A 27,897-nucleotide genomic window follows, 5' to 3' on the forward strand; every position below is an offset into this window, starting at 1 on the left:
CCACTTTATACATAATGAATAACTAGTTGGTCTATGATTTAATCTTAAAATATTTTATTAAGCACAGATAATAATGCAGAAATCCATGTAGTAAAACAACTTTAGAGAAAAAAGCTAAGTTAAAATGAGTTACTATAAATATTGCACTTAGAATTCTTATTTTACATACACAACTCCTTAAAAAATTGGACAATTATAAATTAACAGCTTCCAAGTAATTGGAATTTGCTATGTTTGAGATCAGATGGCTGTGCTGCAAATCTTCGGCTTTAAGACTTGGGAGGATCTGTTCTCGTCTCGTAATGGATACCACTTTGTGCCAAGGTGTGCTTAGGTGGATGGGAGGGAAGAAAGGGTGAGCATTGTCTTAGTGTTGACAGTCAGTTGTATTTTCATGATTTATACTAAGTGAAAATTATTTTTCAAGAGAGATGATAGAATGCAGCTGCAGAGTTTAGTTTTAACATATTTTGGTTTTCAAGGAATTTAGGATCTTTGAGTTCTTAGTCTTAAAACTCATGACAAAACTGTTGGGAAAGACTTTGCCTCTACCATCGTCTTCTACCTGTCCCATGATGATGTAGTTTAATCCTACAAAGGAGAGCACAGAATTATGATATTACAAGATGGAAATTTGGGACATGATTTGATAAGTATAGCTCTTTGTCTGTGCTGTAGTCTCTATTTGTCTGCACTCTGTTACCAATGCCTTCTAACATTTTTTTCCTTCTTACCTAAAGCATGTACTCCCTTACCCATCTTTGCCATGCTTGTTAGGCAACAAAGTACAGTAATGTAAAAATCAAGTAGATGTACAGCTAAGTATCTCCTACATACATAATTAAATATATAGTAGATATTCATTAAATGTAGACTGTCAAATGAGTCTGAAAGACATTAGAAATGCAGTATAAACACTGGGTGACTTAGCTACTAACACCCAAAGTGGAATGCGTCTCATTCATTTTGAATACCTTCTCATTTGCTCAGGTTGTAGGGTAGTGCACTTATGGGATAATGCACGTGAGTCTTTTCATGCCCTTTTCCTCCCCCCAAAGACATAAATATCTTTTAGATAAATAGAGAGGCAGTCAGGCAAGCAAGGTGGACTTACTGTGTGATAAACCCTAGCTTTGGAGAAGTCGGATGGATTTGCCTATTTTTATGGCTTAGAAGGGTTTGGGGTTTGCAAGGCCTTAGGCTGGAAGGAGTGGTATTATAGGGGTATAAGCAGAAAAGTTTAGATATTAAGTAATGACTAATAAATAATTCATGGAGATTTAGGATGAGAAACAAGTGTGTGGTTCAGAGTCAGTGGTCTGCCTAAAAGGAGACAATTTGTTCCACCAAGGATACTATTACGTCTCCCAGACAGATGTCTAGTTTCCAGAGAACTAAAGGTAAAAGCAAAAGCTAGTTTCTGACATGGATTTTCCACTTTGGTACTGCCAAATTAATCTGCTTAAACACCAGCAGTATCCTGAATGTTACCAAGGTTTTTTTGACGTTTATTAAATTATTTTGACTGCTTCCTGCTATGGTTCCACTTAGGTTCTGTTCTGCCTGTTTACTCAGGAGGCAGAGCTGAAAACTGTTTCATTTTTTACTTAGTTACTTCAATGGAAAGTACTCTTTCTTATAACACCATATAGGTAGCCCTTGTTACATTTACCTGGAAATTATCTAGGTTGATCTCTGTATAATACTATTTAAGATAGCTATAGAAATACTGGCTGTTTGCAGGTATGAGTGGGTGTAATACTACTAGTATTTCTACAGTAAAGATGTGAATATGTACAGGAGAGAAGCAACAGGGAAACGTGTTGATTTTTGTCACTTGCTGTAACATACTGTTCTTCTAGGTTTAGCATGCTGTTGGTTTTCCCTTCTAAATAACTATGTATGAAAACTAGCTCCAAAATACATACTTGTACAAACAAAATCTAACTGAGCTTCGAGAGAACCAAATCAGGTTTTACTTTATATCACATGGGGTTTTAAAAAATATTTCTTTCAAACTCCTTTGATCTGTCTAATCCGTCGTAAGTAAAACTAAAAAATGCAATATAAACTTGGATAACTAGTTATTTTTATCTTAAATTGATTATAATATTAGTTATAGATTATATTATTATAGAAACTAATTATTGTAATTTTACTGATTTTTGTGGTCACATTTCAAATAGCAGTTTTCAAAACTGTTCTTTTATAAACACAGAAAGCAGTTATTTTTGTGTACTTACCTCTTCTGATGAGAGGACACTGCTTACATACAACAATAATCTTGGCACTCATACTCTTGCCAGCTTGTTGAATTGCTAAATTCCCCTCCTTATATACATTAATGATTGATACTGTTGCATGCAGACTGCCAGCCCGCGTTATTGCCGTGATTACCGTTCCAGTTATTACTGGAAGAAAAGATATTTGATACATTTTTATTATTTTTTAGACATAAAATTTGAGGCATCATAAAAACTGAATACGTTTATTAGTCCATAATAAGGAAACAAACAATACTGGAAGCAGTTACTAAAGCTGTGGGTATCACCTGTAATAGATGACCCACCACTGGCAAATTTTGGTGGGACCAAATATAAAACTGTTCCTAGAATGTATCAGTCTCTTGCAAACCCGGTTCTAGGTTTTGGTAATTTCAATTAAACAGTACAATTTGATGCTACTTTTAATGACTAATTTTAAACCACCGGAGAAGTTGAATTGAAAATGTTCTAGCCAAAAGCTGAATTCCCAGCTCTCTGACACTCTCAAATGAGCAGCAGGGAATAGTTAATGCCCTAGGAGTTAGATTTGGAGCTGTCTGAGGCCTGATACTGGTATGAATTTGCCGATCTCAGCTAAATTTAGACTACAGATTAGACCATCATATCTCCCAAAGACCTCTCAGTATGAAAATAGGATGACTAGATTAACTTGTAGGCCATCTTCATTTACCGAAAGGGAATGGTAAATGATATTAATGATTTTCTTTCTTCTCAGATCACCTTTTGTAAATAAGCTATTCTACCCTAGGATCAATTAGCTCTTCAGTTATCAAGTACGTGCAGCCAGATTTATCTTACAAATTTGCATAATCCATATGTGGGGTTAGGTGTTTGTAAATTTGCACATCATCTTCCTTTAATCCAGAGCTTTTAATTAAATAGGAATGTTCAAGTTCAGTCAAAAGAGAATGGTGGATGTTAAAATGCTGGATATTGCAGTTACATTTCTAGAAACAATAAAAATGAAATGCATGATGAAACAGAAATAGCTCTTATTTTCTAAAGTCATAAAGTCGGCAAACAAACTTAAAATAAATCCTATTCTACAAACAGCACACTTTCTGTTAAGATACACTTGCATTCACAGAGGTATATAAAATATTTTTACTTTTACTCCTGCCATGGAGAAGACTCAAAAATTTCAAGTATTTGGCAAAAGGTGAGAGAGAAGAAAGTAATTTATTACCCTTTTGCTAGAGGAAAAAGAACAAGTTTTATGTAGCATCGTTTACCATCAACCACAAAAGCTGAGGTGTGGTTAGTGAGAGGAGACCGTGGTTTGGTTTGGTTTGGTTTTTTTCTACTTGCTTCTTTTGGTCTTAGGCCAGCCTATACTGGTTGCTAATTAAACCAGGCTGGTGGTCAAGAGTGGTAAGGGGTCATGCTGCAGTGACTCCGTGCTGCTTTAGGGTACAGCCACAGCCCTCAACTGTTGTTTCTAGCAAAATGATGCAAAGCTGCCTCATGTTCCTGAAACAGCAGATTTCCACAAATTCATGAGATTAGCTATAAAGTTAGAGAGAGAGAGATTAGAACAAACAAAAAGGGGGTGGGGGAAAGTTGTCTTATCACGTTTTTAGGCATGTTATGGGGAATTAAAAAAGCTTCCACTATTAATATGGGAAAATACTCTGAGACGTAACTGAATAAATCAGCAGTAACAGTGCTATCCAAATAGACAGCAGGCACCATTTTTCCTGAGTGATTTGTGCCTGTGAATGGAAAGCAGTGCTTGTAAGCTTCCGTGCCTTCTAATTTCTTTTAAAAATATTTTGGAAGTCTATAAAGTGAATCGTCAGCAGGTACAGCGTAAAATGTGTATCGGCTGGTTACAGACAAAGGAGATGACAATACAGTAATTGAATCAATACTTTCCTGTAGGAGGTTGTCTCACATTGTCATGATTGAGAAAGTATGTATGTTTCAGACATATGTGCAGTGCCTGTTTCGGAATATCTCCAAGAATGTATTGAGTGAAACACAGATACTAATGTCAGATGAACACATCAAATGGTGTAAAAAGATAGCCTATATATTAATGGTAACTCAGAACTACATCTGGTAAATCCTATGAGTCTAAAAACACAGTGCCAAGTGAATAATTAAAAAGAAAAAAACTTTGCTTCCTTACCAAAGTTGCTTGAACAATAATTGCTTTCCAGAGTCCCGCTCCTCTTACACTTTTGCTGGCACAGGGCAACTGTAGGTTTCACAGCTTTTTGAAGAGCAGAAAGTAAATTGAAATGGAAATGAGGTATTTGATACAAATGAAAGCAGTATGTTTAAAAATAATGAAGAAAGATGAATAATCCTGATGAGTACATTAACTAGATCTGGTATTGCAAGGGATGAACACCACAATAGCAACATCCCTTTTCTCTGCCATCACCTCCAGTCATCATCCTATCACGTGTGTCTTGGCTACATATCTGTTCAAGTGACCTTATAGAATAGGATGTTACAGAAAACTTACATTTGATTGCAGTGGGATCTGACATATGTAACTGATTTAGTGTTGTTGCCTGTTGCCATACAGCCCTAGTTGAAGTACCATAACGCTGTATTACGGTAACACTTCAGAGGGAGGGGGTGGCCTTTTATCTGAAATTCCCGTACTGTGATGGAAGAGATCAGAGTTCAAATTCCTGACTTTCTTTTTCTAATTTTTTCACATAGCTTCATGACATGTAGTACGGGGAATTTTTTCCTGACGACATTTTTGAAACACAACATTGAGTATCTGTTTAATATTAGGGATTGACATTTCCATTCTGAAATGGCATGCTTTGTTTATAAACAAGTGAATGCACTTTGTATTTTTTTTTCCTCTGGTGGATGTTAGTTGTCTCTGTGCTTTACTCAGCTAACCCTTTCTACATAACGTGGTGGGATACAGTATTTTTAATGCTTTTGTGTCCTTTTCAAATTTAGTTGGAACTGGTAATGACATCATCATTATTGGAAACATGGAGCTGACACCAACAGATTAAAAAACACCAACCCCCTACGTTACCCTAATTTCCAAGAAAAACCAAATGAGTTGAGAAGAGTATCTTTGCAGTTTTTTACTTTCCTCAGAATGGAGCATTTTGCAGTTTTATTCAGCCTATACTTTCTGAAAAAGAACTTCTAATTTTCCCATCAGTAATTTATAGTTGTACTTCTTTTTAATTGAATGAATTGATTCTTTTTATAATTTTCCAGGTTTCTGAGATTCAACTCATTAGAAAGTTAAATGCCTCCCACAAGGAAAAGTGTTCTGAAAAGCAAGTTACTGTGTCTACGGAGGCATACCTGGTCATATTCTACCTGATGCGCCCTCAGTCCTACAGCGAAACTCCCACTGCCTTGATGTGCTGACATAGCCCTTTCCTATCAGTGTGTGTTTCTAAAAATGTTTTTAAATATACGCTGAGTTGCTTTTTGTAAAGTGACTTCCGTGTAGAGCCCAATGCAGAAATAATACCCTATATTCAGCTCCTAGAACTTTAAACTAAATGATAATTTTTCCAATTATTGTTCCAAATTACAGTAAGCACTTGGCAGGGTGCCATGCCATTTAGTTAGTTCTGTCTCACAGTGTCAGTTGCCAGGTCAGGCAAGTGGCTCCAATCTCAATGCTACATGCAGCACAACAAAAACTAAGAATTTAATGTTCCTTGAGTCTTTCAATTCAGTGTCCATCACAGGAAGATAAGACATGTAGCAGGTAGATGAGTCACAAGTACATGCCAGTATGGTAGCTGCCAAAAATTTATTGAGGTGCTCTGATTTTTCTAAAACCGGGATTATGCTTAATGAAATATACTTGTTTGGTCCTCTTGGGGGTTTGGGGGTGTGGGGTTTTTTTTGGTACTACTACTTCAAGTTTTACTTTTGAGTTTAGTAAATTTTGGTTGGTGAACTTTGCTTGTTTGATTTGCCAGGAGAGGCTGCCTATTGTCTGTACAGACAATTGAGGTAATTTAAGAAAATATGAATTGGAGAAGAACCAAATTAAAAGTTTAGTTGCCTGCCCTTTTACATGTAGCCATATTGACAGACAAATGCATGATCCAAAAGAAAATCGGATACTAAACCATATGTATCGGATTAATCTTCATGACTTTCATTAATGTATTGTATAGCATTTACTTATTTCTTCAAGTACTAATATTTTAAAGTAAGATAGAGACTGAGGTAATTCGTGAAAGTGCTTGCTAAAGTTAAATATTTTATTAATGCCTGGAGTTCTGTGCAAGTTTGAACAGGTCTGATTTGCAAGATAAGAAGGTAAGTCTATTTGAACTCAACACTTCTGAAGGCAAATGACTGATCAGAAATTTAATGAAACTGTAGAGGTTTGGTGCGCTTTGGTTTTTTTAAGATCAGAAATGCCTACACCATGTGTAACTCAACAGACATTGAAAGGACTTATTTCTGTCTGCCTGACAAGTCTTTTTGAACACCTTCTCTCTGTTGTCCTCTCTCAGATGACGTTGCATTGTTTTTATTTTCTAACCCTGATGTTTTCATAAAAACAGATTTGGAATTAATTAGTAAAGTACACCTCTCTTGCATGTGCACACACAAACAGCTCACAGAGCAAAACTCAATGGCAAAACTCTGAACACAAATGCAGTGTGAGATATCTGACAGCCTGGATTAGTTGAGACAAGTGTTTGAACTAACAACTTCGTTAAGAAATGCTTTATAGTGAAGAAGAGGTGAATTATTTATTGTAAGAGTAGCAGTCACATCAGGATGATTTGCAGATCATTATGATTTCATTTTTATAATGTTTATATTCATCTATTTTAAATACCTTTCATTATCAGTAGTTAAGCACCACACCTTCTCAGTTTCCTGATGACAGGCCATTGCTGTCCTGACTTTTGATGTGTTTTAAATACAAATCAGGTTATGTGTTGCAAAAACATCAAAAATAATTTGGGTTTCTGCTATAACTCTATCTTACATCTCTCACATTCAGGTTACAGAAATTGTAAGAATTTATCCCTTCAGTGTCTCAGTAATGAGGTAGTTTTAGCAATACCTTCAGAGAAATCCTCCTCTGATCTTTCATATAGCTGTCTAGTCTTAAATATAAAAGGAAATTTATTTTTAGTGTGACATATTTCTTTATAAGTTCCAATTTCTGGTTTGGTTTTTTTTTTTAAATAAAAATAATTCTAGGAGAGTGTCGTATTGACAGGATGTTGATAGAACATGCTTTTGATACCAACTCCGCTTGATTGTAATAACTATATGAAGAAAAATATGGTCAGACTTTTACATAGTACTTTGTATAGAAGAAAGAGTTCCTTTAAATGAAACAATTTCCTGAAATATTTAGAACTTATACAAAAGAATTTTGCTCCTCCATTCTTCTATGGAATTTGCTAGTTAACTGTCAAGATGAGACAGGAAAATTCTTTCAGCTGAAGTGAGTTACTGTTACACTGAACTCTGCCTGGATAGATTTTCTTTTAATAATGGTAAGTAGATTCTCCCTTGAGTATATTAAGATACTCCCTTGAGTATATTAATTTTAATTAATTCCCTTAACATTTGAAGTACCAACAAACAATAAAACTGTAATTTTTAATATACTTTCTATTACATTTTTCCATAACCCTCTCCTTGCCCTGGAATAATTTATTTTTCTAAGAAATAAAGCCAGTAAAACTCACCTGAGGTAGCAGGGACTGTTGTAGTACTAGGTGGAACTGTAGTTGTGGGTAACTTTTTTGGTCTAAATTTATAGTGGCCAATAAAACCATCAGCTGTTAAGCTTAAATCAGACAAAAACTGAATAAGCAACTCATTTCTCTCAGACAGAATAGGCCTGAAATAGAAAAACAAAATAAAATATTTCCATTGTTTTGAATGTCAAAGCCAAAAAGTATTAACTGCTTTCTTCTTATTAAAAAAAAAAAAAAAAAAAAAAAAAAAGAGTGCGCTTCATATGTTTCCCTGCTGGCATGTCAGACACTGGTGTTTTGAGTGTGAAACTTATTCTGATGAATCATCTAAACCTCTGATTCCAGAAGGTTATGTCAATATGAGTATCTCTAAATTCTTCTGTGTGACTTCATTGTAGACTTCAGTTCCCTGGAATGGAAGGGGCTCAAGCAACACAGTGGGAAAATATGTGGAAGAAATCCTCAGTATGTAGTGGAGGTAAGTAAATGTTTGTGGGTTTTTTTAATTTGTTTTTGCTTAATAAAAAATATATTACGCATTTGGAAGGCCTTAAGAAAATTAATTCAATGTTGGATTCTGAAACTCTCTGACAAAAACACTAAAAATAAAATGTTTTGGGTTATGATTTCTGTGGGCTCGGTTTTTGTCCATGATTGGATATTCATTACCAAGGCCTTGAAGAGCTAATGGAGTTATTTTCTTAGGATTTCAAAAAGTGGATGTTGGAGTCTTCATTCAGGACTCCTATTAGAGAAAAACATATGGAACGCAAGTATAGCCAAAGCAGCACTTCTTTCATTCTTCTGAGCTTTCCACAGACCTTGTCTCAATATTAATTAATAATTAGTAACACAAATTTTCAAGGAAGAACACAGTTTTTGGAAAGAGGAAGAAAAATAAATATAGGGGCAAAAGAACCTGGGTGAGGAGAGAGTAAAATAGTTTTAGAGAGAAAGTAGTTTTAAGATGTAGTTTTACTAAAATGACTGTGTTGTTTCTTCCCAGCAAGTCTGATAGAGTTCATGAGCAGGAGTTCTTCAAAACACTTACTCAGGCCTTTGAAGTAAAAACTTGTGATCATCTCCCAGCTTTTTGGCAGGTGTTTCGGAAATCAGTTTACTCTGGTGGCTGAGTCTGACATAGCCAAAAGTTAAGTGCCTGGTTATCTGGACTTGTACAGATTTACAGACACAGCGGTAGTTGCAGAGATTACTTTTCTTGCTGCAATATTGACACAGGCTGTGGACATAGGGGGGCACTGATTATCAGCTGCCAGAGAGCTTTGTTCCTTTTCCTGAACACCAGGAGTACAACACCAAATATGAAAAATCTGACCTAGTCTGTGTATCCTGCCTTTTTAAAAAAGGCTTTTTTGTCTGAGAAGGGATTTTTTTTTTAGCAATTACTTCTCCTAATAAATTGTGATTATTATGTACACCACTCATGTATCATAGGAATTGTATTTAGGAATCAGGTATGTGGTTACACTGTATGCTTGCTGGTCTGCAGTGGGATCTGAATTCATCTCTGCAACCACCAAATGAGTTCAGGGTATCCACTTTACTCACACTTCTGATGTATACTGTTTCTGTTACAGAATGCCACGTTACATTATCTGTATCTCATGGTTAATAAGTTCCACCTTGCATAATTACTGTGTCATACATGCAGTTTATAGAGGGCTTGCTTCACAATTCAGTTTCCACACCATGATTTCTGGTTCTTTTACAACACTGGTCTTGTCCTTACTGTTTTTCTGAACCCAGCTGATAAATTATAATGAGAATTCTGCAGAGCTAGTGGAAAATCCCCAAGAGCCATACTTTCCCACTTTCACTGATTATAGAAGCTGCCTACATACAACTCTGCAAGGGAAAGTGACTGTGTTCAAGCTCTATATTGGATCTCTGGTTAGGAAGCAATGCTATCCTAAAACTGGCTTTCAGGACACTTCTAACATTCTGTAACAGGAAATCTCATCTCTAAGCTATGTGGCCGCAGCCTGAGCCAGTATTCTGCTCTAATTTGCCTGTTGCACAAAGTCCATACTAAAATGTCTGTATTTTGAAACTCACTAGGGTTTGGCAGACCAATTTAGAGCTTTGACTTGCTGTGGGAATAGATGCTGAGCCACAGCTGAGAGGTGGTTTAGGAATCTACTCTTGATTGCCTCTCAGGGGCTAACTGGCATTTCTTTCTTTCACGCTGCCCTGTCAGCCAAGACCAGCTCCTGACCGTGCAAAATGTACTTGCACAGCTGGGCTAGGTTTTAGCTGGAAAGAGGCAGCTAAGTCCCAGGGCCTGTAAGCTGCCAGCCTCATCTGTAAGGGGTGTTGTATACTGATGCCTTCTGAGAACCAAGGGAAGGGCAAGATCTTGTGGAGCTCAGTTCTTACCTCAGTTTGAAAAGGTCTGAAATGTCCCAACTTACATACAGAGTGAGTCAAACTAGACTTAGAAAGATAGGTATGCACCTCCTCCCCCAGTACCACACTTAGTTGCTCTTGTGTATCAAACTAGCTGCCAATTCTGAGACTAAGTCTAGTCATGCACCTCCATGTATTTTTAATAGCTTGTATTACTGAAGCAAAATGTATCCTCTTCATGTTCTACGGCTACTCAGCTTTAAAAAGCTTAATGGAAGAGGAACAATGGGAAAGGTGAGGTAAAATTTACTATCCTCACCCAAGAAACTTCACACTTTTTTGGGGAATAATTATGATCCACTATTGCTAGACCTCGTTATACAGTTACAGTGCCATTGGCTGGTTTGGGGGGGGGGGGGGCTTGGGGGGATGGATTGTTTTGGGGGGATAGGTGAGTTGTGGATTGGGGGGGGCTGTTGAGGGGGTTTGGGGACAGCAAGTTGATAGCAAAGTTGGTGAAAGCTTGCTGTGCTACCCAGCATGCTCAGGAAAGCCATCTGCACCACGAGGGAATGTGCCTTGGCACAGATGGAAGAGACGGTGAGCAGTGATGCAAGAAGCAGCCAGGGAACCAGCAGAAGGGAAGTGGGTGAGGAGGAAATGAGTCAGATCAAGTGAGTAACGAGCCAAGGGGCTAGAGTTCAGTTGGATGCTTGTATTTCAGTATCTATAATCAAAACATACATCTTAAGTGATGTTAGTGTTCAGCTACCACTGATATTGGTATTATATCAGTATCAAAAGCATTAGCGTTAGTATTGGTGTTATTAGACAGTGCTCTAATGAGGCTTGCAGGACAGGACAGAAAACAGGTTGGAGCCAGGGCTAGTCATGGAGGAAGAGAGAAAAGGGAAAACCTAGAGAGGGACCAGATACTAAGCAACTGCAAGAAGTTCAAAGAAATTCAATTTTCAAGGTAGAAAATGTCATATTTCATTTAAAAAAAAATAAAAATCTTTCAGAAGCCTAGTACAAAATTGGTTTTGTACAAAATGACATGTAGTGGTAGTGAAGTAACTAATTCACAAAAGTTACTTACGCTGGTGGACTGTCTCCACAGAACTTCCCAATTCTTTTAGCATCGTTGATTTCCCCACCATTAAACACTGCGACATAGTCGTATCTGCAGTAGTTGTCTCTCTCCACATCAAACTTCTCAAACTTTAACTCTATTAGCTGCAGGGAAAATATAAGTAGCTCATTAAGGTTTTGATATGCAGAATTTATTAGTGCTTCTTATAGTAAGTGACCTCTTCATATGAAGTACTAATTGATTTTTCTTTCCATAAAGGAAAAGTCCTCAATCCACTTAATTGTGAAGGTAAAGTATTTAATCCATGTGACTTCTCTCCAACAAATAGTTCAACATATGACTCTAATATTCTATAAAACATTTTGTTCTCAAATATATGCAAGTGACTTCTGATAAAGTTATTTTTATGAGTGAATGAAAATACCCTAGTAGGTGTTATGCTTTAGTTGCTTTTAAAATAACAGTAACAAATGTAAACCACAGAAAAGAGGCTTTAATGTCATTGTATTATTCAAATCATGCTAAAGAAAAAGCAAGGGCAAAGTTGGTAAAAGCCGTTTCACTGACTTCATTAGGAGCAGGGTTTGAATCACTGTGGTTGCCAATGCTGTGTTTTCTTGATGCAGAAACAAAAAGGTCAGAAACAAAAATACTGAGAGGACAAAAATTAATAAATAGTAAGACTAAAACCAGAAGAAAGGAAGTAGTTAAAGGAATTGTGTTTCCATAAATGATTTCTAGAAATGTTGGGGCTTTACAAGTCATGAGAACTAGTATAACTTTGGTATTTCCAGTACTGATGCCATTATCTCCATTATGACTTGTATTTATGGACTTTTCTACTTAAGAAAGAAAAACAATGGGCAAGAAAACAGAAATGGAATTTACTACTCTGAAACAAAGTCCAGCATATGATTCTATCAGTTCTGTGTAGAAAGGAAGGAAAACACAACCTAACTGCATGATTGAAATAGAGGTAATATATGCATTTAGGTTGCTCCTTCATATGAAGCACAACAGTATTTAAATCGCCTTCCCATAAAAAGCACAAATGAGGCTTGAATGACAACACTAAATTGTGTTGATGGTAGACATGCAGGATTTCCCTTTAAAGGTTTGTCTCAAACAAAGATGATATTAAGTCTTCTAAGACTGTACAGAGAAAGAGGAGTCATTTGTACATTGCATACACTTTATTTGATTTACTGACATAGCAAAAATTATCTTGTTCTACAGCCATAGTAATGATAGCCTGTTATCACCTGATGTCTTAGTTTTGCCTGAATATGCTTTTGCACTATTCAGACGTGTAAGGCATTAATTTTGTTTCCCATAAAGTATGAGTAACCTAGGGGGACTTTGTTTCAGAGATGAGTAACAGGCTTGTTTCAAAAACGTTGTCATCATGATGAAAAAATGCACTTTAAATGCAAGTAGCCATCTGAATAACACGCTCGTGATCAAAAAAGATGGTATAGAAAGAAGTAATGGAACTGGGAGCAGAAATGCTGAATTTTTCCATAGCAGGCAAAACAGCAGGCCGTAATATCTACTTTACTACTGTTCGTAAGTGCACTTTGCTCTAATGAAGAAGTATTTCATCATAGAATAAAAGCTCTTCAGCATCATAAGAAGCTCCTCCACCTTCTGCAATAAATGAAGTAATTATTGGTTTGTATTAGCAGAAAGAGAGTGCCTTGTTTAATTGCTCACATGCTTGCGAAAGGGAAGTACAGACAATGGCACCTAAACTTTGGCCAACGGAAGAGTGAACAGCTTTTCATGTGCACTTGAAGAGCGATGCTACTTCCTCAAAAATGGCTTTTGTCACTGTCAAAATTCTGCCTCATTTGCATGCAAACAGCCACTATCGCAGTACATGAAAAATATATATTTGGAAACTTGTAGATTTATGGAATAGGATCTTCAAAAGGCACAGGATATAATGTCCTTATTTTTATGCTCATATAGCCTTTCTTAAATCTTCTCTACAAGCTTAGGAAAAGTTTTTAGGCTTATCTAGAGATATTTGGAAAGAACCAAAGTAATCTGCAGTTCGCAGATAAGGTTTTAAAAATCACTGCCTATCTATAGGATTGTTAAATGACCTGTATCTAGCAAGCAAGGAATGTGGATTAAAGAGGAGTACAGGAAAGACTAAGCTGACATAATGCTTCAGCTCAAGGGAAAAAATATCTTGGTAAATGGAAAAGTATGAAAGATCTAAAGAATATATTTATCTGGGGCAGCTTTTTTTATTTGGAGGATTATGGTCATGAGCAGAAGATTAAGACGAAAGTTGTCTTTACACGTAGAGGAATTTAAAAAGCTGGACAGGGTTAAGGAAAGCAACCTACCAAACATGCCTGGCAACCAAAACATTAAATCTTTGTAGAATCTGCCAAGGTACAGAGCAGATGGCTCAGCAACAACCAAAAAATGTGAAGCTAGGATTCAGATTAGCCCTACAGCGTAGGGAACACACTTGTGTTCGCCATGTGTGGCAAATGGTGGCAAATGAACCCTCTTGGTCTGCTGTCACATCTCTTCAGGTCTTAATGAGGTGGTAACATATGCTCTGGTGGCATTTAGCTGATTAAGCAAGCATATTATGAGATGGAGCATTTATTATGAAATAAACCAAACTTTATGAAATGTACATTGAAAATCCCCATGCAGGACACATCCGAATACATTCCCTGTACTGTAAGCAGAATAAAATAATGTCTGCTTTTAATAAATTAAATCAGCTCTGCCTGGGTACCTCAATAACAAACTGCAGCAACACTGAAAATGCTACAAATGTTGTGCGACTTAAACCTAGCATTGGTCATCATCATGTTTGGTCCTGAGATGATCACCTGCTATAACAATTTGTATGATGTTTTGTTAGTCTATAAACAAAATAGTCTTTTAAAAAATGTGGTTTAAAAGCCACACCAGTCATGGGTGCTTTAAAAAGTTTAATTTAGGGGAATGTACCAATGCACAGAAGAGGACATACAGTGTTGAGAAAGCAGAGGAGTTCCTGGAGTTAGCCAGGTAGCACACGAGAGGAAGGCGGGTACTGCTGGAGCGCAAGTGTGCCTGCACTCCTCGCACCTCCCCAACTTTACAGTTCAGCCAGATAGCATTTTTGTTGTTTCAGTGCAACGCAGGCAGCGTGTTGTGTGAGCCGGCTGTTGCCAAGGTGTTAGTCCTTGCAGGCCACGGAAGCTGGGCCACCCCGGCGGGGCGGTGGCAGTGCCTTACCTGGTTCTTCGGGGCGACAATGTGCCAGGAGCAGGTGACTCCTGCCGGGTAGTCTCGCTCCGGCCAGTTGGGCGTTTGAAAGGACCCCGATGGCTTCTCCAGTCGTCCTCCACAGTACTGATCCCCTGCAAGTACAGTGCACCATGCTGACAAGAGCGCAGTGGGGATGCAGGCAACCCACCTGATGCACCTGTTTTACTGCAGGGGCCTTGGTGATGGAGACATGGCCGGTCCCAGCTGCCTCTGCCATGGCCCCACCACAGGACGTAGATGAGCCCTTCAGCTCAGCTGGTGGCACCTCTGGGAAAATGTATTTAATAAAGGGCAGAAAATGCCAGATGTAGACCAAGAGTTGGGTAAAAAGAGTGAGAAACATTCCTGCAAACACCAGGGTCGGAGGAGGAGGAGCTGCAGGTGCTGGAGCAGCCATCCCCACAGCCCCTGGGGGAGCTGTGCTGGGGCTGATGGGCATTCCCAAAGGAACCTTTTTTCCAAAGAAAAACAGACAGGTCATTTTCACAGGAGACTCCCTTCTGAGGGGAACAGCAGGACCAACACGCAGACCGGACCCACTTCTTATGGAAGTCTGCTGCCTCCCTGGAGCACGGGTTAAAGATGTGAAGAGAAATCTTCCTACCCTGGTATGGTCCTCAGATTAGTATCCATTATTGATTTTTCAGGCAGGCAGTGATGAAGTTGCAACAAGAAGTCCAAGGGCAATCAAGAGAGACTTTAGGGCCTTGGGACAACTGGTTAAGGGATCAGGAGCACAAGTAGTGTTCTCTACCCTTCCAGTTGCAGGGAATGATAGGGGAAGAAACAGGGGGACCCAGCAGGTCAATACCTGGCTCTGAGCCTGCTGTCACCAGCAGAATTTTTGGGGGTTTTTATCATGGGTCGGTTTACATGACACCAGGCCTGCTGGTGACAGGTGGGGTACACCTGTCTCAAAGGGGGAAATGGATCCTTCCACAGGAGTTAGCAGGGCTCATTGAAAGAGCTTTAAACTAGATTTGAAGGAGGGAAGGGATAAAACCGGGCTCATTAGAGATAAGCCTGGGGCAGCCCTCTCTTCTCCCAAGTAACAAGTGATAGGACGAGAGGAAATGGCCTCAAGTTGCACCAGGGGAGGTTTAGCTTGGACATTAGGAAAAATTTCTTCCCCAAAAGGGTTCTCAAGCACTGGAACAGGCTGCCCAGGGAAGTGGTTGAGCCACCATCCCTGCAGGTATTTAAAAGATGTGTAGATGTGGTGCTTAGGGACATGGTTTAGCGGTGGACTTGGCAGTGCTAGGTTAATGGTTGGACTCAATGATCTTAAAGGTCTTTTCCAACCTAAACAACGCTAAGATTCTATGAATTGCAGCCTGTGGAGAGCCTATGGTGGAGAGGGCTTTTTTTCTATATATTTCCTCCTCCCAGTCCCAAATTACAAAGCTACATCAGGTCTGTAATCCTTATTTAGAATATGATTATGAACCTTCTTTATTAAATTAACTCTGTCACATCATGGTCATTTAATATATCTTTCAAGAAGTTATCAATACAGGGGTACAACTTGAAGGACTAATAGATTATTCATTGCCTGCACTTTGTCTGCCCAACAACCCGTCTAGTCTGGTATCATGCAAATAGCAAAAGCCTTGAAAAACAGTCACTCAGCAGGGCGATACCGCCTCGTTGTAACCTTCCAATCTCTCACAGTTCATCGTCTTCCCAAGCACAAGGCACTGTCTTTATGTTTAATACCTAACAAATTTTTCTTTCATATGTTTTTTCTGTTTTTTTTTCTAATTGTTTAATACCTAACAAATTTTTCTTTCATATGTTTTTTCTGTTTTTTTTTTCTAATTGTTTAATAACTAATAAAATTTTCTTTCATATGTTTTTTCTGATTGTTTTTAAACCAGTGTAGAAATTGACAATCCACAATGCTCCCTCACACAGCACTACACCACTTAACAGCTCACTGAGAAAAATCACCCTCTCCCTTCCTTTGCAGCCGCTTGCTCATCTGGTTTTTGTATTAGAAGAGACAGTGACTGTGGTCACTTTCTCCATACCATGGAGGTCATGGCTTTAGAGCCCTGTCCTACACTCCCCTTGACCTTCTCTTTGCCAGCATTAAGAGGTCCACGCTGTGCAGCTCAACTTTGTATAGATGTTCTTTATCATACTTGTCTTTGCTTCTGATAGCTTTTTTCTGATTACTTTTGCCAGAATGGCAAACAGTGTTCAAGATGTAGATGCATTACAGGCTTGCAGTGGCATAATTTGTTGTTGTTGTTGTTTGGTCTCTATTCCCTTTTCAAAAAAATTAAGTTTCTGTTTCTTTTTTGATACCTATTGAGCACTGGATTGATGCTCAACTATTGTTTTCATAAATTACTTATTTTAAACCTAAGATCTCATTCCTAAGCAGTACTAGTCAATTCTGAGTCCATTGTACTGCACATAAAATTAGGGTCTTTTCCCCTTATTTGTAACATTTATCTATATTGAATTTCATCTGCCATTTTATTGACTAGCCATTACCATATTGCTACCAGGTGAAGTTCCTCCACAACTCTTACAATAGTTATTCCACCTCTTTAACTACAATGGCTAAATAGTTTTACTTTGCTATTTGCTAAGCAAGATAATTAATGAATACGTTGAACAGCACAATCCCTACTATCTCTGGCATCGCATCTTTTTAAACATTAATGCGGCTCTACACAGAGTAGCACAGTTATATTTGTCTTCAGCACATATGTGATTGTTAATTACCTCTTTCGTGTGGTTCTGCTGCAGAAAACTTCGCAATGAATCCACTTCCAGCAGTATTAGCATCTGAAGTCATCTGCACCAACATTTTATTGCTATTGGATACAAGGGCACCTGGTTTCACAGTACCACAGAACCTGCCAATGCGTTGTCCATTGGCATGGCCGTTGTATATATCCACAAAATCGTATCGGCACAAGTTGTCACTTTCCAGGTCTAAATATCTAAAAGAAAGAACCACAACTTTTCCTTCTGGGACCTGCAGAGAGAGAAGGAGGGAGGGAGAGATGTATCTTGAAGTGTGACCAACACCACATTATCTGTCTGATCCCACTATCTGCATGAGTATTTTCAATCCTTCATGCCAGGTAAACTCTTTTGGTCAACTACACTCCAGGCAGAGTGGTTTTTAAAATCATATCAGACCAATCATAAAAACAAAACTCTGGCCATCTCTGTTGCCATTATCTTCTTCTTGATCCACAGTATGATCTAGCCAGGCTCATATAGTTGATTATATACCATCACCACCCAGTTCAGCTTGGCATGTTTCTCTTACTTTCTGCTGAAAGTGTGCAATCAGCCATGCAGCTCCCTGTCACCAAGTAAGCTGAGGAGGATGAGATTAATATGGGGTTTTTTAAAAAAAAAAATAGAACAAGCAATTTACAATTTTGAGCAAATTAAATAGCCTCTCTTACCTTTCTGATTTGTGACATAAAATTTTCATAGTTTGAAGGTTTTTTTATTTACTGACATGCAACTTACATTTATAAATAAAATTGGAAACTTTATGGCTAATGCTGTACAACCCTAGTATTTAGTTATTGGAGTGGGTACGTTTAGCTTGAAGGCTGCAGTGAAAGAATTATATTTGGAAAGAATATGTAAAACTATAAACGGGGAGTTCAAAAGAACCATTAGTGGGTGTCCTCAATACAGAAAAGAGTTTTGTTTTCTGAAACATCTGAGGAAACATAAGACAGGGCAAATCTTCTTACATGTCTGCATCTGTGGACATTACGAAAGAGGCAAGAGTACTAAGAAGGATGTAAATTAAGAGAGCATAATAGTTTACAAGGAGTAGAGAACATTTCCTGGGATAGAGTTGCAAGCTCTTAAAAGTATTCTCTTAATTCTCAGAAAGAAGGGGAACAGTATTTTAAAGTACAGAGGGACCCTAGACAGGCAGAATGTAATTATCTGCATTCAATTTATAGACCAGTAGAGTGGTTGCCTATTAAAATAACTGCAGCTGTTGTATTTTACTGAAACACTGCTATTATTTTCTCCTTTAAATATATAACGCACACATAATGTATCTGCAGTAAGTCTATATTTAAGCCACTTTATTTAAGAGTTCATGGATTTTTCCCTTCCTTAACAGTGACTCATTTTAAAATACCAGTTTGAGATAAGCTACAACTAAACTGTTCCTATACGGAATTGTCAAAGAGTGTTTTAATGTTGTGAGTTTCAACAGTTAAAAATGCCTGGTCAGGTATAGATGGAAGTGATCGCTTAACCCACAGAAGATAATGATACAGGCAGCAGCTCCAGATGTAGTGAAAAATGTGTGTAGATATGCTAAAGTTACTCATACATGTGGCTGCTTTTACACCCGGTGCTGACACTGATCCTGCAGCAGGACAGACTTTTGCATGAGTTGTTTTCAAGTGTTCGGGGCCCATGTACACACTGGCTGACCAGCCCCACTGCAGATCCTGTTGCTGGTTTCAGAGTATCTTCCTGTAAGTTCAAAATTCTCTCAAAAATGCATTCAGTTCCCCTATGCTGATGTATATCACTACTACTACATCAAAACCACAAAACCCATCCAATCTTACCCAGAAATTCCAAAGCACGATGACTATGTTTAGAAAACTTTAAAGCCAGATGTTAGGTTTAAAACTCACACTACTGAAGTGAGCAAGCCTTGTAGCTGGTATTAAAAAGTAAGCCACATGTATATTTAGTCAGCATAAGGCCAATACATGATCATCTTGTAAGGTATTCTGAGAAAGCAATATGACTCCTTGAATCACTGCTCTCACAACTAAATCTCTCTCTTCTTACTGCATTCACTTGTCTTCTGGTCTGAATCACCAAGAATAATTAAGACATGGTCATTTTAACAGAAAAAGAGCTAAAAGAAATTTGGTATTCCTGACTCTTATTTATGGTTATACTACAAACTATGTGACCAGACAAATCAGTTCAAAAATGCTGGCTGTAAAGTTAGTCAGATAAAGTCGGATTTAGGCCATTAAATTAAAGCAGCCTTTTTTCCAGAAGTATGTGTGTAAAATACATATGCTCTTTTGAGCTGGAACACTCATGATTTGTAAGTTTGTACAACTGGTACAACAGGATCCAAATGAGGTGATCTTTAAAGATTATGTTTTAAAACAGACTGAGCTGTTATGCCTACAGTTAAGATGGTCCGACATTTTCCACTACAGTGTCTTGCAGCTTTACTACAACTTACCCATCGTTGAGAAGTTTCCCCTTTTCCTTCCCCTGTTTCTGAAAGTTGAGCAGAAGTTGCTCTATTCTGTTACATTAAATAGTTTTGTCAGTGCTTATGAGATTTTTCCCTACTTTCTCAGCTCGAATTGCTTCTTTGAAGACACCTAATCCCTCCCAGAGTTCAAAGAAGGAAGTTGAAACGTGAGAAGTGGCTGGTTCTGGGGTAAGAAAAGGCCTTTTTGCTGTCCTTGTAGAAATGCACTTAGATTTAGCCAAGTGGTTATGCCTCAGTAATGCTGCTGGGTGCTCACTGGCAGCTTTGCTCCATGAGCACACTGAACCAGAGCTGCTCTGCTCACACCAGCCTCAAGGCTCTCAGTCCTGCCCCTGGGTATTCCACTCTCTCATGCTGCCCCAAGGGGCACGGAGAACCAGGATGTGGGACTGACCCGCGCTTGAGATGGAAAGGATGCTGGTAAAGCAGCCAAACTCTGAACTGCCAGCTAACCATTCACTCAAGTCTTGGGTTTTCTGTTTCATGGTGTAAGTAATTCTGTGCAGTGTTGTATGCTTCCTTCTCTCTCCACCACTGACCATGTTATACCACACTACATTACATTATCTAATTATATTTCATTATAGTTTTTAATCTCTCTAGCTTCTATTAGTTCAGTCTACTTGATCTTGGTCAAGACTGTTCCTCATAGATGTACCAACTTTCTAAGTTTTGTTTCATGACAGTATGTAAGAAAATGAGTAGGAAAAACTCAGCCACATGGTCATGAATGTTTAACAAGGAGCCTACTTCAGATTTTAGTTGTCAGAATAATCCTTGCTCACATTTAGCTGAATTTGGGGACGTAAGTCATTTACAGAAATGTGTGAACTGGGGCCCTTAATCACAGTCACTACTTACTTCCATTACTTTGTAAAATATTGTCATTCCTTATTAAAATAATATTTTTCATTACTCACAAAAATAACAAATTTGTTCCAGCATGTTAAATCAATTAAAAGTCTATGGTCTGACCAGATGACATTCAAGAGTGCAGAGAATGGTGGTTCCACATTCTGGCAGCAGCCACTCCAGTTTGCAGCTACTCCCAAGGAATCCCACCCTAAATACAGACGTCTTTGCAAAACAATATTTTTCTTTCATTTCTACCATTTCACTTTTTTAAATGTTGTAAACTAATGTGCTAAAATCTGCCAATGTTTATCCTAGGACATTTAAAATATTGCTCCATGAGAAACACTGGGGAGAGAGCAACAGCCAGCATGACTCAGTATTGTTTACTTTGAGCCACGTCTGCGCCTGATGCAGTAAGATGATGGGATAGCTCAGAGGAAGAATTAGAAGGAATTCCAGCTCTTAAGAAGGAGAAAAAAAAAAACCAACAACAGAGGGAAGAGTCAAAGGAAGAATATGTGATGCTTCCCCTGCAGGGTGTGCCTTATTTTTCTGTTTTATCCATCCAGCTGGTATCTTTCAAAAACAAAGGCACTTAGCTTCTGCCTCTCCTTGTCACACTGAAGGTGACTGACCCATACTTGCCTTCTGCTTCCCTACTTATTTTAACTCTGTTAACTTCTGTAGGATCAGAAATTATGACACCAAAATCATGTGAAGGATGCCTTACTCCTATTGGAGGCTAAAGGAAAATAGCACTCCCTGAATTTTTAGGGGGAGTTTTTATAGATCATAATTCCCTAAAATCATCTGTGTAGATTATTAACCTCTTCAAGAGTGCAGGATTATTTTATATATACAACCCACCACAAAATAAGGTCCCTAGTTTGTTGGGGTTTTTTTTGGTTATCATTCATTGCAGGTATTTCATATAATGTTAATCAAAGTTCACTTACATTTAAAGTAGTTAAGTGTTTTTCTGTTGTTCTTCTGACCGAACGCAAAGCCCTCTTCATTGTGGTGCCTCTCAGTTTCTGGGGAGGATTCCCAAACTGTCATACTTTTCAAAATCACTTGGTTTAGATTATTTGCTTCAAAAATAAACTATTGGTGGGGAAAACCCCTTAAATGCCAACTTTCTGAGAAAATATTTTGCCTATTTTAAACCTATATTGTGTATGGGTTTAATACATTTTGGTATACGTTTAATACCAAGATGCTGATCATGTGTTTTGCCACAGCAGACCTAGGCAGACTTGAAAAACACATCAACTACCTTCAAGCCAAACATATTATTTTTCTCTGCTGAGAATTAATGTGAAATTTATTTGTAGTTACATCCTGGGAAGAACCACAGTTCCTGCCTAGTCACTTGTTCCCTAGCTCCATCCTCTCCAGCCACAAAGGAACGATTTTTTAAAGAATTCATATTAGCTTGCTCTCCCTGACAAAGGCACTAGGTTCTGCTCAGCTATTTCTTTTCTGGCAATACAAGTAGGCATAAAGATCTGTTCTCTACTGGAAGGACAGTTTCACAATGATATGGGAAAATGAATGCTTAAAACATAGAGAAAATTATTTAAAATATTTCAGTTTCCCAGGGCAGACTCCCAACTCCCCTGATAAGTAAATTTTTCAAACCTTGCTTATTGTCAGCAAACCTGCTGGAACACAGCTCCTGAACCTATAAAAATACAATCTTACATAACTCTGACAGTCTTCAGTATTATTGTTGCACATGAAGTTGTTAAGAGTTTTATGGGAACTACAGTCTGCCAGAAAAACACAGGACAGCAGTCCAGATTCTTGGACTGTGTGACACATTAATGTGAGGTGATGGCCAAGAAGGATTACAGAGTATTAAAAGTAAATGTATATGACATATTTTAGATAAAGCTATATGCATTGCTATAGGAAAGCAAATAGCTGTACAAATGACTTCTTAGCAAAGCCAGCTAAAAAGCTGCTGGGTAGTCTGCCAAGGTTGTAATATAACCACAAGCATGTGCTGAACACTTCTTAGAGCTCTTAGAATAGAGAAGCTGTTTTCTTTAGCCAGCTGAAAAAGTCCCAGTCTCTTGAAATAACAGAACCATAATTGAGTTAGAGAGACTCTTCTAGCTTTAGCAAACCAGTTGGAAAGATTTCAGCTGATACCTGAATGCTACATTGCTTTATCTGTATTACCCATAATGTTTTCCAAACCTATTTTCTTCTAAAGAATGAATTAGCTGTCACTGCCTCTCTGTAGATTTCTTCTATAGACGATGAAATCCTGTAGTTAAGAAAACAACAGCCTCACGCTTCTCATGACCCAGACACAAAGTGAATCAATGTCTCTTCCAGCCTTGCAGACTTGTCAGATCCTGCATTAGCCAGACTGTTTCCAGGAAGGTGTCCACAGCCCTTGGCTAAAACGGACAGGCAAAAAGTCTGTGTAGTTACCTTCTAAGATCAAATGCTAAATGAGGAAGCCTCACAGTAACTACAACATATTTCTTCATGGCAGTGTAACTGGCTTTCTTACTTGGGTGCTATTGCAAGCTATCTTGAGCCGCAGCAGTACCTGGTGAAAGGATTTTGTTGTTTAAATTCAGGCTAACCAGATCCTTGAGTGGACCACTTTCCCTCAGTTTGGTAAAACATCCTCTTTTTAAAGAGGGTGCGGGCTTAGTCTTGTAAGTTGTGTAGTCCTTGCATTCCCTACATCCTTTCTGTGCATCCAAAAGACAGGGCATTCTACACAGTTGATGGGGGGATAAAATCAGATTGGCTTAGTGAATGATATTGTCTAATAGGGGTTAAATGAGGTGGGGGCAAGAAAGCCTGGACTACTACAGTTGTGCAGCCCTTCTCTGGCTTTGGGCAAGCTGCAGAGAATAGGTATGCAGCAGTTGAAGAGCAGGAGTAAACAGCAGCACAGCAGCAAAGTGGGAGTCAGCATGATGGTGAAATGCCAGAAGCCATCGAGTTCCTCCCATGGTCAATAAAGCCCGAGTGCAGACACAGCTCTGCTACAGCTTTGTGGTAATGCTTCTCACAACGTCCAGGCTAACCTGGAGGCTCACATCTTGGTGGCAACAGCCACATCAAGTCTACAATGAAAACACTCTGTATGGACTTTTTAAATACAGTCAATTGTTCTCTTCTCCCTCTACCCCCAATATATGATGAAGGGCAGATCCACAAGATGCTTCAGTAAATTCTTCAGTGCTGCCTCCATTTGTAATCTGAATTGTTTAATGGTAAAAACTTTATGCTGTTATAATCATAATTATTATTTCCTTCCAGATTCAATTTTGAACTTTTGAAGATCTAATTCTGAGTAACATTGGTAAACTGACTTTGGAGATTTTTTCCCTTTCCTTTAAGGCACGTGTGTATGATTCCAAATGCAATTTGCGTCTGCTCTTCAGATTGTAAAGTGGGCCATGCCAATTACTGTAATCTCAACAGCGGGAAGCAAGTTTATTTATGAGCATACACTGTATTTCGCATTATACCCTCCTGGATAAAGCTAGTCACAGATTAAAGGTAACCTCCAACTTGGCCCTAACAGTAATGCAACATAAAGTTGCAGAAAGCAACTGTTGCAGCTTCAGTGGTATCCTGCAGGTAAAATGACTAAACTTACATCACTCGTTTGGTACAAGAGTCGTTTTGACCGAACACTCTGAACAGATCAGTGTCTCCTGCTTTGCATCAGCACCTCTATAGTAGCAGGAGACAATCATCCTGTGACATCCTATTCTACTGCCAACACAGCCTGTAATGCAGTCTTTTGAACTGTAGGCGTCTTTAGTGATGCTGTCACATGCAGACTATTTTTTTTTTTTATGGTTTCTTATACTTCTTTTTTTCCTGTAAAGCCCACATTATAGGTCTGAATGTCACAGGAGTTCTTAGTAAACTGTGCCTAAAAAACTGAGAGGAAATTTGGTGGGCAATTTTGGAGGGCTTAATTTGTGTGTCTGTGGATAAGGACACATCCAGCACCGGAGTGTTTAGTCCTAGTTGTTTAATGGCATCTGCTGTCCATGAATATGATGTCTCTGTCCTACAGTCTCATTTCGGCATCAAAATACCACTCGTACCACATGCTTTCCTATGGTCATTTATAAATGTAACGGCACTTTCCTGTTGCTTTTATGGCTTTGTCAGCTTGCTGTATGACATACTCCAGATGTCCTGGCTGGCAGAACGCTGTTATTAGCACACTACATGCAAACCTGCCGGAATGTTTGGGTTTTGTTTGAAACTTTTGTATGCCTTCTTGCCAATGAATTTTGCTTTTCATTATCTACCCCTCAAAGCTTTACTTGAATCGATTTGAACTAACTAACTATTGCTTTCTGCAGTGACTAGAAAGGCAGATGTTTGCTTTCAAGTAGGTTAATTTAAAACAATTAGAGGTGTATCTATGGAAGTCAATGAAAATTTGTTTCTGAGATTAGGCAAGGTCAGTTCTATTTCGGCCACTATTATCGTATTACAGCAACCCTAAAATGCTCCAGATAGTCGAGCTGCTCTGAGTTAACCGAGTTCATTATTGCACATATGTTATCCTGTATAAAACACTGGCATTAACAACAAATAGCTCTTCATTTTGTCTTCAGCAGTGATTTTGTGATATTAAAAATTCTTACTGTGATTTTCCAAGTACATTTGCTGTTTGGGGGGTAGACTCCAGGAAATCCTTCACTCCCAATGAACCCTGACTCTCCAGATACAACTCCTCCACATGTAAATGTAGGCCTGAGAATAGGAAAAATGGTGTTTCATTTTAAAATACATTTCATTTATTCTTTGTGTAACAGTGAAGAGGCACAAACTGTCTTATACTTAAAAACACAGCTTAAATACTTAAAAACACGGCTAAATTTAAATGTGTTTCATTACACAATTTCACTATTGACATAGAATGTGAAATTTAACACGCAAACTTAGGTGCGGAGAAAATTAACTACTTGGACAGATTGTTCAAGATTCTGGGTGTACAGATTGTTATCCTTCCCTCTCTTTTTAATTCAGAAGATGGAAGGTGTGATGGTGTGATGCATCATTGCAAACTGCTATTATAATGAAAAAATAATTAAAAAGTCGTTAGTAATGAAGTTTTATAGTATATATATAATAGTAGTTAAAATAGAACAGTAATAAAAATAACTTTGAATTCCTTTCTGTTCCGTTTCTGCTTTGAATTTAGATCTTTTAATCAAGTAAGTCGCTTTGAAAGTTCTCTGCACCCCGGGAACACAACCCCCACGCACACAGGTCCTGCTGCTCTGCGCTGGTGACGCACCCGATTTCGCCGGTGTGAGGATGCCCAGCGCTAAAGAGGTCCGGTGTCAGCCCCCTGCTCCGGCCGCCCGGGGCCACGCGAGGAGCCCTGAGACCCCCGGGGCCGCAGGAGCCCCGGCGTTCGGCTGAGGACACGAGGGTGAGCGGGTGCCCTGCCGGGCTTGAGATGCTGGGGTATTACATCACACCACAACGTGACGTTACGCTATGTCACATACTACGTTGTCCGGGGCCGCTCTCGCAGCGGCCCGTTTCCGCGGAAAAAGCCCCGTCCGCGCCCGCCCTCCCCTGATGCCGCCACGGGCAACAAACGACCCGCGGGCGCGGCGGGCACCGCTCGTGCGGGGGGAAGGGGGGCGCGCGGCGCGGGGCGGGCGCGGGGGCACGCGCGGTACCTGTGCGGCGGGGCCGCGGGGCGCGCCGCCGCCGCCAGCAGCAGGAGCGGCAGCAGCAGCGGCAGCGGCGGCCGCGGGGCGGCGGGCGGCATCTCCGGGCGGCGGCTGGGGCAGGGCTGGGGCCGCGGAGCCGCTCCTCCGGCTGCCGCCTGCTCCTCCCGTGTGCGCCGGGGCCGGGGCCGGAGGAGGAGGCAAGGGCTCCCGCGGCCCTCCGCCCCCGGGGCAGGGCAGTGCCGGGCAGGGCCGCCCGCCCGCCCTCCGCGGGGCGCGGCGCCGGGCGGCCGCGGAGCCGCGGGTGCTGCCGGCTGCCCCTTTCCCCTGGGGGCCCGGCCCCGGGCGTGCCCAGCCCCGCCCCGGTGTCTCCCGGGGGAGCGCGGGCGGCGGTGCTGCAGCCGGGGCCCGGGGGGCGCCCCCGGCACCGCGGACTTTGCGCACGCAGGGGCTGAAGGAGCCCGCGGCGACGGCGGCGCAGCGACCCCCCGTCGGCGGGGGCGGCCGGGAGCCCGCACTCGCCCGCGACGCCCCGCTGCCTGTCCTCACGTGGCACAGTGGGGGTGTTTGTGCCGGCCATGAATGAACTCAGTGTCACCGCTTATGCAGTCGCGTACGGGCTCCGCCAGGGCTTGAAAAACAGTAATGCTGCTTTGAAATTTCGTCTTTATTTAAATTCTAAAGTAAACTTGAAATGTTTCGTTTTGTTTACTAGTTGGTAATCTTGACCCGTTTTAGTAGCCTTTTCCCTCTGGCTGTGAAAGATACTCTTTAAAAGGCTGTGGCAGAGCTCACAGTAAGGAACTCAATACTTGTGTGTTCGTAGGATTTCGGCCAAAGTTGTTTGACTGGGAAAAGAAATGAAAAATGAAGTCAATATTCTTACTGAACACAAGAAAATTTGACATTTAAAAAAATGTTTAGAGAAACCACATTGTTAGTGCTGTTGGATGATGACATGCAGATTATCACATCAATAAATGACAATTTATCTTTCAGGGACTGCTTTAAGAAGAGCCTGCCCTTCTTGCTTGAAGTGCTTCTTCCCGTATGCACTTCTTGCAAGAGAAGGTAGTAGGTCTGTAGTAAAGTGTCCAGGCATAGCCAACTGAAGCAAAGACTGGAGGAACGTAGACAGAAATTCTGCTGCGTGCAAGGCAGAATATCAACTTATGATCTTAGATTTAGCTTATTTATTAAGTACTTAACGTTCCCATTATTGCAAAATACAAAGAAGGGCATTCCCGCTCCCAAGGTTTAAAGAAGTGCTGTGGATTAGAGAGGATGCTCTGAGGATTAAGCAGAAAGTGGATGCTGCAATTTAGCAGATGCAATACCTGTACTCTCCCTTCCACAGTGCTGGGTGAAGAAAGCAGTAGAATAA

At 39.8% G+C, this 27,897-nt stretch overlaps 1 protein-coding gene across 1 annotated transcript; it reads right to left on the reverse strand.

Annotated features, from left to right (window-relative positions):
* Positions 1–460: 460 nt before the first annotated feature.
* Positions 461–26,764, reverse strand: PCOLCE2 (procollagen C-endopeptidase enhancer 2). The gene is made up of 9 exons (XM_086468180.1): positions 26,523–26,764; positions 25,473–25,581; positions 17,451–17,706; positions 14,682–14,806; positions 11,436–11,572; positions 7,958–8,112; positions 4,417–4,500; positions 2,244–2,411; positions 461–591 (listed from the first exon to the last, which is right to left on the reverse strand). Exons 1-9 carry the CDS (start codon positions 26,612–26,614, stop codon positions 461–463), a joined length of 1,257 nt encoding a protein of 418 aa, XP_086324306.1. The 5' UTR covers positions 26,615–26,764.
* Positions 26,765–27,897: the final 1,133 nt, after the last annotated feature.

The sequence above is a fragment of the Leptosomus discolor genome, chromosome 7 (assembly GCF_034619465.1).
Source record: "Leptosomus discolor isolate bLepDis1 chromosome 7, bLepDis1.hap2, whole genome shotgun sequence".
Lineage (NCBI taxonomy): Eukaryota > Metazoa > Chordata > Aves > Leptosomiformes > Leptosomidae > Leptosomus > Leptosomus discolor.

Bases quoted from the DNA above. Each gene is read 5' to 3' on its own strand.
- PCOLCE2 (XM_086468180.1), bottom strand. From the start codon at position 26,614: ATGCCGCCCGCCGCCCCGCGGCCGCCGCTGCCGCTGCTGCTGCCGCTC. The intron at 8,113-11,435 runs GTAAGTAACTTT...TTTCTATTTCAG, and splicing joins TGTGGAGACAGTCCACCAGC to GCCTATTCTGTCTGAGAGAA. The intron at 2,412-4,416 runs GTAAGGAAGCAA...CTTTTCTTCCAG, and splicing joins TTATTGTTCAAGCAACTTTG to TAATAACTGGAACGGTAATC.